Source organism: Aquarana catesbeiana, linkage group LG11 (assembly GCF_042186555.1).
Source record: "Aquarana catesbeiana isolate 2022-GZ linkage group LG11, ASM4218655v1, whole genome shotgun sequence".
Lineage (NCBI taxonomy): Eukaryota > Metazoa > Chordata > Amphibia > Anura > Ranidae > Aquarana > Aquarana catesbeiana.
In genome coordinates, this window is record NC_133334.1 from 211038840 (window position 1) to 211049763 (window position 10924).

Below are 10924 nucleotides of genomic sequence, written 5' to 3' on the forward strand. Positions count from 1 at the left end.
CATGCTTTGATATGGTTTCTTCTGTAAATGATAGAGCCTTTACTTGCATTTTTGGGTGGCACAACGAACTGTGTTCAGACAGTGATTTTTGGAAGTATTCCTGAACCCATGCAGTAATGTAAAGAACAAGCTCTCCAGCATTGTGTACCAGTTAGAGATGAGACAAACTATTTAACACTAGCACTGGTGCTTACAATGATCATCATTTATGTATGTAAAACCTTTATAATCCGTTTCAGAAAACAGTTTTTTCCCTTTTTGGGATAAAGAATTTGCTGGAGTTTGGCTTCAACGTGCTAGCACATCTAACACTTCCTTCTCCTCAGACTGAGAATGCTGCTGTCCAAAGGTGCCCCCAGTGCTGATTAGTCTAGAATCGGGCTATTTCATGTTGAGGAACATTATTCTGAAATAGTTAGATGCTTTTCACAGGTTGATAAACCTCTGCTCATCATAATTTCTGAGAGTCTCTAAAATGCTCTTTTTATACCCAGTCATGTTACTAACCTGTTGCAAAGTGTGTTTTCCAGCTCTTCCTTGTTAGTAACACTTACTTTGCAACCTTTTTGTTGCCCTGTCCCAACTTTTTTGAAATGTGCTGCTGCCATCAATTTCAAAATTACCTTGTTTTTCTTAAAATTCAAAGGCTTGGACCGTGATTAGGTCTAACAATGTAAGCAGTCACTTTGTGAGCACCTTAGCCTATCATTTGGATCTAAGAGATTTCCCTGTAGTTGCTTAAGCCTGATCCATTGTAGACCCATCCACCTAAAGCTTGGCTCAGGTGACTTACTAGTCATGTTAACAATTTACCATCCAGCCACTGTAGATAAACGGCTAGTCTGTTCACCCATGAGGGCGTATATAAACTTCCTCCTGATGCTTGTGTGCGCCCACTAGGGTGTGCATTGGCGCACTCTGTGATTGCTCTGTCCTTCAGACACAGCAGATTACAGATTGGGGAACAGGGCCTATTGGCCACGCCAATGCACTCAGTCAGTGTCTCTGATTGCCACCACACTAGTACAGTGTCATCATACCAGTGCAGCCAGACAGTGTCCCTGATCCCCGCCACACCAGTGTCACCCAGCCAATAGTAGCCAGCAGCAGTGTTGCTGATCACCACTTCACAGGACCAGAGCAGCCAGTAACCCTGTTCATGATCGCCACCACGAGTCCCAGTTTAGGCCTGCATCAGTATTTCTGATTGCAGCCACGCCAGTTCCAGTGTCACCAGACCAGCGTAAGCCAGCAACTGTGTTGCTGATTGCTACCACACTAGCAGCCAGCAACAGTGTTGCTTATCACCCCCACACCAGTTCCAGGGTCACCAGACCAGTGTAAGCCTGCATCAGTGTTTCTGATTGCGGCCACATCAGTCCCAGCGTCACCAGACAAGGGTAAGTCAGCAACAGTGTTCCTGATCTCTAGCCTTGGCAGTCCTGATGTTGTCAGACCATTGTAAGCCAGCAACAGTGTTACCAATTCGTTCCACACCAGCAGAAAACAACAGTTTTCCTTATTACCACCTCAGCAGTCCTAATTTCACCAGACCAGTGTAAGCCAGTGACAGTGCTCCTGATTGCAGCCACAGTGTAATGCTGGCCATACACTATGCGAAAAATCGGCCGAAATTCGATCATTAAGACAGTTTATTAGTTTTTCAGCCAGTTAATGGGTACAAAATCGATAACCGTTGGGATGTTTTTGAGCTGAAAAAATGAAGGACAAGTTTGGAAATTTTCTGCCGAACGAATGATAAATTGAAAGGTTAATGTTTTTCCCATCCGAACTGTTTGCACAGGGTATATGTAAAAAAACAAACAAAACATTGATTCATTTATATCCACTGAACGATTTATTGGTCATAACATGATGACACTATCATTTGCTCTTACGGCCGAATGTTTGTTTTTTGAAAATGGGTTTGGCTGATTTTTCATATAGTGTATGGCCAGCATAAGTCAGCAACAGTGTTCCTGATCACTACCCATGCCAAACCCGGTGTCACCAGACCAGTGCAGCCAGTAACAATGTTCTTGAACGCTAGCCACATCAGTCCCAGTGTCACCACAAACCAGTGTAGACATTAACAATGTTTCAAATAGCCTCTATATCAGTACGGTGTCACCAGAGCCAGTGCAGCCAGCAACAGTGTTCCTGATCACCGCACTACCAGTGCAGTGTTGCATCTGCCTGCCGCCTGTACTGACCCTGGCTTGTTTATTGACCACATTTATGCCTGCCATTTGGACTTATCCTTTGCCTGCTGCCTAAATAGACCCATCTGCGCATCCCACGTTCCTGTGAGACACCAGTCCCAGCCATCCCCTGTGGACATCTGCACTCTTGGAACCAGGACAGGGACTGCTACAGGTGATGCTACACTAAGCTATATTCCCTGACCACTCATACAGAGGAGAACATTACAGTACACTGATACAATGTTGGTTGATTTTCATGATACACAAGACAAAATGTCCTAGAGATAGGCAGTCAAAAAATGATAAAAGTCTCACTCATGGGATATCCCCGTACTTGGGAGGAATACCAGAATGTGTTATTGGGTGAAATTTTAAGTATGTGCATGCTATGTGAGAGAAATATCCTTTTGAATTGACAATTTTCTGTAAAAACAAAATAGATTTCTATGTTCTTTCTGCAGTTTCTTAAAACCTATGGCAAAAAATTTAATATTCAAAAGACTCACTATGCCTCTTAAAAATACATTGGGTTATCTGCTTTCCAAGATTTGGTCATTTTGTGGGTGTTTCCACTGTTCTGGCACTCCATGTCCAAATGTGGTAGGTAGTCTGGAAATTAATGTCTAATTTATGCCCCTTGAAAGCTGGAAAGTGCATTTTGGATTTTGGGAACCCTCTATTTGGCTAGGCTGCAAAAAGGTCTCACAAATGTGGGTATGTGTTTTGGGGTACAGTTGTAAGTATTCCAATGCTGTGCATGAGAAATAACTTGTTAAACAGACAACTTTGGCAAAAAATTACAGCTGAAAAACCTGGCAATGCTTCTTACCAAATACCTTGGAATGTCTACTCTCCAAACATGAGTTATTGTGGGGGTGTTTGTACTGTCCTTTCATTTTAGGACCACAAGAAATTAGATAGGCAGTCAGTATATTTGGGTTGTTAAATTTTAGTTATATACCATAGTTTGTAGACTCTATAACTTTAACACAGACTAAATAGTATATACTGTATGGAGATGGGCATTGATCAGGCTGCATTGATGGCAATGGTGAGGCTGCAGATGGGCACTGACCCTTATTTTGCTTCAAAGTTCTTTATTTAAAATTTAAGTTTTTTTTTCCTGAAACTTCCCTCTTAAAATGAATGTGCGTGTTATACGCCGATAAATACGGGACTGATTTCTTTTTTACCAAAGAAATGTACAAAGTTCTATAGCAAAGTTCTTTACTAAGGTAAAGTGTGTTTGGTCCAATTTTTCCTTTTTATATAGTAAAAAAAACAGTGGTGATTAAAAACCACCAAAAGAAAGCTCTGTCTCAAAAAACGATATAAAATTCATTTGCATACAGTGTTGCATGAGCAAGTAATTGTTGTTTAAAGTTTCACAGTGCTGAAAACTGAAAAATGACCTGGACAGTAAGGGAGCTTGACTTGCTAGTTAAGTGGTTAAATATCTTTGCAGGGTATTCAGGTTTTGCTAGTTGCAGATTAGCTTTCTGCAAAGGTAATACAGTGAATACACCATGCGTTGCTGCAGTCAGCTGAGGCAGATAGAAGAATGTAGCAGGCACCTGTGCATACAAGGATCACCCCTTCTGTCCATGACCCTTACATTAGTCTATGCCAGACCCTCTATTAGAGCCTGGCATAGCACACTGTACCTGTCTTTTCTAAAAACGAGTGCTGTAAATACCTGTTTAGAGCTGTCTTCAGGGTGCCGGTCACACGACCTGCGGCCGCTGTACAGCTCTGATGGATGGCTTCTGCAGGAGGGGCCATGATCTGCCTCTGACGTCAGTCAGGGAGATCACATGGCCGCTCAGCCTCTCCTGCAGTAGCCATGGAAACCAGCCGAGAGTCACGTGACCGGCCTGAAGATCACGCTAAATGGGTATTTAAAATGCTCGTTTTTAGAAAAGAATAACACAGTGTGCTATGCCAGGATATAATACAGGGCTGGCAGTGATCATTTCTATTTTTTTTATTTTACAAATATCAGCGGGGGGGGCGTAGACAGAAATGCACAGCAAGGAACTGAGAGGCAGGAAGGAGGGGGAGAGAGGAGAGCTGAGAGCAGGCAGCGTATGATGGAGGGACGCACTCTGACCACGGTGGTCATGGCTCAGCAGCCATGATTTTTGTAGTCAGAATAGAGAGGGCATACAGAAAGTGGCAGGTTCAGCGAGTTTTTTTTACAGTTTAGAGAGGGGCAGATTACACAGCACAAGCATGGTGCTGTTTATTCTGCTTTAGGAGACCAGGATCTTAAAATATTTGAAGACTACTTACATATAACTAGTATTTTTGGAGATCTATTCGCCTTCTTTAGAAAACTAAGTAATGCTGTTATTTATATTGTACCTGACAGAACTACTTTGCAACTTCCTATCTATGGTCCAATACTTTCTCCTCAGGTTCCACTTCTGGTTCCGGGTTTAAACTATCCAATTGAGACATTCATTGACTGCTGCTCTGATAAAGGCATTTCTGATATCATTAAGGTAATTTTTCTCATTCATTCAATCTTTGAGTCAGTGCAGATTTTCCAAAATTCTTCAAAAATAAAGTAGCAGCATAATTTATTTGGACAAAATGACTTTAAAGCGGACCTCCAGTCATTTTTTTCAACTTTCCATCTATTAAATCCTCTGCTTTTGTTGTTCTAACTTTGGCTGGAGGTGTGTGTGTTTCTGTGTGTCTGTAAATCCAGGAAGTGAACAGGCAGCAGCTTCAGCCGCCCACAGTTAAAATGGATGCAGCCAGACATAGTGGAGGGAGATTTCTGCAGCATATTTGGCAGGTACAAAATCACAGTATATATAAAATAATATGCAGGTTGGAGGGAAGCGTCAGCTTGGCAAAGATGTTTTTATTACACATTATGTGAGGAGGCTGCTGTTCCTTTTTAAGGACAACTATTTTGGAAAATGTTTGTTTTGTTTAAAGCGGTTGTAAATCCTTACATCTACCCAACAAAGTTATTAGCCTCAGGTTAATCCACAGATCAAACAAATCCTCCTACATAAGCTGTACCTGTTGATCTGCAGCCCTCTGTTTTCTACATCAGTTCACCCCCCCTCTACAAAGCACACGGGAAACATGCACAGCTTAGACTGTCAATCACAGGTTGTGTGGTGGAGCTCTCCTTCCCCATCCATCTATTGGAGACGGCAGTGAGTCATGCAGACAGCAAAGGAACTAGGCAGCAGAGAGAAATGACAATCGGTGCTTTGGATTGAGGGAAATACACAATATAGAAGCATATGCTTTGTTTGCTTTTAATGTCAGAGATTTACAACCACTTTAATGTATATGTACAGAATACATGTATCTTCTGTTTACACTGTGCAAATTTTGTTTGTTTTATTAAAAAAATCTCACATTGCTAACTTTCTTAAGTTTATCAATTGCATTCATCTATACTACAATGTGACAGGAATATGGGTAGGGATAATCCATTAAAGCGGTATTAATCCCAAAACAAAAAATTTAAATATTGCAGATAATATTGCAGATTATCAGTAATTAGATATGGTGGCTGCATTTGTTTCTTTTTTTTTTTTTTTTTTTTCAGGCTTTTTTTTCTCTCTGTTTTCACCTGGTGATCTGGCCAATAACATGCCTCCTGTATTAAAGTGCAACCACTCTGAATGAATGAGCACAGGGGGCACAGCAGACAGCAGCATTGTCTTGGGGGGAGGGTAGTGTTAAATGTACTAACAGATTTAAATACACTAATAAACTGAAGACAAACTCCAACTCACACTTTGTATTAAATTAAAGCAAACAGTTTTTTTTTTCCGTCCAGGATTAAGATTTTACATGAATAAATAAAACCTGATCTGATTTAAACAGTGTTAAATTGTTAAACTGTAAACTGATACATCTGGAAGAGAGCTTGTTCATATTGAAAAACAATGTCTTACTGGCTAGATCACCAGATGAAAACAAAGCCTAAAAGAAAACTAATACAGCCATCACATCTAAGCATTGCTAAGCTGCTATACAATAAATGTTTGCTTTTGGGTTTCATAACACCTTAAACCCAATACCAAACATTCATTATATTGCGGGTTGCCAATTCTTTTATGTAATGGCTGCAGTCATTTTCTTTTTTAGACTTTGTTCTATTTCCTTTAGCAATGCAGCCAGTAAGTCTGTCGTTTTTCAAAAGAACAAGCTCTCCAGCAGAATGTATCAGTTACAGAGTTGAGACAAACCATTTAATACTAGCAGGGATTCTTATAATGATCAGCTTTTATTTATTTGCAAGAATATATATATATACATAATAATCATATGTGAACAAATCTTCTTGTGTATGCTCCAACACCGTGAAAAATAAAGTGCAAACATGCTTCAATAAACTTGCTTAAAGTGCTTCACCTGAAGTGATAACAAAATGCGCTCACCAGATCGCCTCGGCCACACAGTGACCTCAAAGCACGACTAATGGGAAGGTCTCCTTAGTTCAATGCTGTAGCTTCTTTGTGCATCCCATTCCAATCAAGCAATCATATATGATTTTATTTATTTATGTCAAACCTTTATACGCAGTTAGAGAAACAGAAAACAGTTTCTCATTCCTTTTTGGATATTGGATTTGCTGGAGTGTGGCTTAAGTTTGTTAGTGTATTTAAATCTACTAGTACATCTAACACTCCCTTCCCCCAGAATGAGAATGCTGCTATCCAAAGTGGGGGCACTCTAATACAGTAGAAGTGTTACTGGCCAGATCACCAAGTGAAAACAGAAGGAAAAAAAGCCTATCAAAAGAAAACGAATGCAGTCACCAGATCAAATGATTGGTAAGCGGTAATATATTACATTTTTGGTTTTGGATTTAATAACGCTTTAGGTAATTGAGTGGTAGGCTGCACTTTTAGCTCACTTTTTAGTTTTGTTTTTTCCTTATTTAGATTTGTAAGTATTAAAGCCCAACTCTGGACACAAGGAAAGCCATCTTTTATTGTGATGTCAGCAGCCCCAGCAGACTCAGTTGTCACTCAGACAACATTCTTATAGTAGTCTCCTTCACTCCTTCCCTTCAGCTAAATAAAGGATTATGTAGGAACATGAGGAGAGGAGCGGCGAGCTCAGACTGCAATTGAACTCTCCCAAAAGAGAAGAGGGCTTTGATGTGCAAGAAGGGAGGGGGGCTGCACTTGGGAATTTATGGAGCAGAAAAAGACTGTAAGGAAGCATTTAAAATACTTAATTTTTCTGTGCCTTTACCTGCAATGTTTGTCAGTTAGTGGTAGGGTCTCTTTAAGGAAGAGCTGTGCTTAGGAAATGACACTGTGCTTCTGATGTCCTCTTATCCAGGAGAAAGGACCTATTGAGGGATTAGTAGAGACAGGAATATGGAGGGGAATAGGTTGCGTATGTGATCTGTGGGCGATTATGGCATCTTTGCTCAGTCCTGCTACCTTACTACTTTTATTTATATCCCAACCAGCATGTCCATTTAGCTCACTTTGCTCACGTTACTTGCTTTGATCCAGCTTCCTCTGGCTCTGTTTTCACATGCTTGATCAAGACATAACTTAGCCTGGTAGATCCTGTTGTCTTTAATATGTGGCATCAACCCTTCTGGCACAAAGAGCATGGGGCAGTTTCAATAGCTGACCCAGGGGCCCAGGGGCCGAATGTGGTCCTTTGGTTGCCTTTATCCAGCTCTTGGGGCACTATTTTTCCAATGATGGGGCACTGTTCCTCCCAATTACACCAATAATGGGGCACTATTCCTGCCACAGACACCAATAATGAGGCACTATTCCTTTAACTGATGCCAACAATGGGGCACCATTCCACCCATTAGACTCAATGATTGGGTATTGCTTACTCCCATTGACAGCAGGGCATTTTCTACTCCTACCAGCCCCCCCAAAGCCTGAAGAACCGTATACTGGCCCTTTGTTTAGAAAGTTTGAAGACCCCTGTACTATAGCACAGGCCATCCCTTTGTTTAGAAAGTTTGAAGACCCCTGTACTATAGCACAGGCCATGTCTCATACTCCTGACACTGAACTGTGAACCTTTGCAATTGTAAAATTATTTTTTGCTGGGTTTTTGTACCATTGTCACCTTTATTTCAGATTGAACCGACATGTATTCTCTTTATAGGTTTTTGTCTTGAAAGAGGGGAAAAGCACACCACTGATCACTGCCCATATCAGTATGCCAGTCAGTGAAGGACTGGTAGCTGCCTGATCAGAACTTCAAAAGTCTAGTTGCCTGGAAGGAGGCTTCAAAACACATACCAAGATGAAGAGTCTACAAACGCAAAAGGATCAGTATAATATGCATGTAGATTTATTAAGGCTGCGTTTCACAAATTTGTTCTCCTAAGATTTCAGTGTATTTTTGCAACTACCTTTGAGGCACAGCTTTTTGTGACCAAGCATTAAAACATTGGTTATTGGGGAGAAAAAGGCAATGTCTGCCCACTGTGCCCTCCACATTTACAGCCTTGTCAGCTTCTACATATAAGCATCTTAAAATATTATCAGTGAATGTTAAACCAGCAAACATAAGTGCAGGAATCTTTCATCACATTCCTATGGGGTCAAAAATACACAGAAGTATATAATCAGTTTTTATCAATTTAATATCATTGACGATGTAATATTTTCACTATAAGATTTTACAAACGAATCAATGATTATCTATGCTTATGTTAGTTTTTTTGGGGTTTTTTGTATGGGGGGGAGAGAATTATGTGACTGAGTTGTCAGTTCTGAACTGTGCATACACTCACTCATTTTAGCTATTAGAACTAGAAAGTCATAAAGACCAGTTCTAGGTCATGGTAGGTGAAAGGTTTAAGAGTGTGTGGGTACATTTCTACTGTTTTCATATAAAGTAAAAAAACTTGGCATGTACTTTGAATAACAATGTCTGAAACAGGTAAAAATGTGGCTTTCTACCAGGGGCGTAACTACCACCATAGCGACCCATGCGGGCGCTATGGGGCCCGCAGCCAAGTGGGGCCCAGTGAGGATGAGAGCACCGTCGGCGCAGTCTCCCAGCCAGGGGAAGAGAGAGGAGAGGAAGAGGCAAGCTGTGACCTGTGCCCAATGCAGCGTGACCTGTGCCCAATACAGCGTTGCCTGTGCCCAATACAGCCTGGTCTGCCTGTGCCCCATACAGCCTCACCTGTGCAGAGGAAGAGGCAAGCCACCCGGATCAGCAGAGAGCGGGATTGCCCGATGTAATAGCTTTCATTAGAACTTCCAGTGTTCCCGGGGCTCACTTCACATAGCTCCACCTCTTGGCCCGGCGCCTTTGATAGACAGAACGCCAATCTAATGCGGGACGTGTGACGTCATGGGGCACAGGTCACGCTGCATTGGGCACAGGTTACGTTGTATGGGGCACAGGTCACACTGCATTGTGCACAGGTCACGCTGCATGGGGCACAGGTCACGCTGCATGGGGCACAGGTCACGCTGCATGGGGCACAGGTCACGCTGCATGGGGCACAGGTCACGCTGCATTGTGCACAGGTCACACTATATGTGGCACAGGTCACGCTGCATTGACACTAGGGCAGCTGTGGGGGGGGGGGGCTGTTTGCAGGGGGGGCCCATACAACATTTTGCTATGGGGCCCTGCTATTTCTAGTTACGCCCCTGCTTTCTACTGATCATTAGGACACTAGTATTCTGCAGGCACGGGGGAGAGCAGTCCTTACAAACCAGCAACATACAGTGGCTTGCGAAAGTATTCGGCCCCCTTGAACTTTTCAACCTTTTGCCACATTTCAGGCTTCAAACATAAAGATATAAAATTTTAATTTTTTGTGAAGAATCACCAACAAGTGGGACACAATTGTGAAGTGGAACGAAATCTATTGGATATTTTAAACTTTTTTAGCAATTAAAAAACTGAAAAGTGGTGCGTGCAAAATTATTCGGCCCCTTTACTTTCAGTGCAGCAAACTCACTCCAGAAGTTCAGCGAGGATCTCTGAATGATCCAATGTTGTCCTAAATGACTGATGGTGATAAATAGAATCCACCTGTGTGTAATCAAGTCTCTGTATAAATGCACCTGCTCTGTGATAGTCTCAGGGTTCTGTTGAAAGCGCAGAGAGCATCATGAAGACCAAGGAACACACCAGGCAGGTCCGTAATACTGTTGTGGAGAAGTTTAAAGCCGGATTTGGATACAGAAAGATTTCCCAAGCTTTAAACATCCCAAGGAGCACTGTGCAAGCGATCGTTTTGAAATGGAAGGAGTATCAGACCACTGCAAATCTACCAAGACCTGGCTGTCCCTCTAAACTTTCAGCTCAGACAAGGAGAAGACTGATCAGAGATGCAGCCAAGAGGCCCATGATCACTCTGGATGAACTGCAGAGAACTACAGCTGAGGTGGGAGAGTCTGTCCATAGGACAACAATCAGTCGTACACTGCACAAATCTGGCCTTTATGGAAGAGTGGCAAGAAGAAAGCCATTTCTCAAAGATATCCATAAAAAGTCTCGTCTAAAGTTTGCCACAAGCCACCTGGGAGACACACCAAACATGTGGAAGAAGGTGCTTTGGTCCGATGAAACCAAAATCTAACTTTTTGGCCACAATGCAAAACGATATGTTTGGCGTAAAAGCAACATAGCTCATCACACTCAACACACCATCCCCACTGTCAAACATGGTGGTGGCAGCATCATGGTTTGGGCCTGCTTTTCTTCAGCAGGGACAGGGAAGATGG

General features: G+C 42.1%; 1 protein-coding gene across 1 annotated transcript in view; it reads left to right on the forward strand.

Moving 5' to 3' along the window:
- Nucleotides 1-8884, forward strand: part of BBS1 (Bardet-Biedl syndrome 1) — a 67644-nt gene extending 58760 nt beyond the window's left edge. Inside the window, exons 16-17 of the mRNA XM_073605245.1 lie at nucleotides 4622-4708; nucleotides 8334-8884. Of these exons, the coding sequence (XP_073461346.1) occupies nucleotides 4622-4708; nucleotides 8334-8420 (174 nt within the window). The 3' untranslated portion in view covers nucleotides 8421-8884. The remainder of the gene's footprint in view (nucleotides 1-4621; nucleotides 4709-8333) is intronic.
- The last annotated feature ends 2040 nt before the right edge of the window (nucleotides 8885-10924 follow it).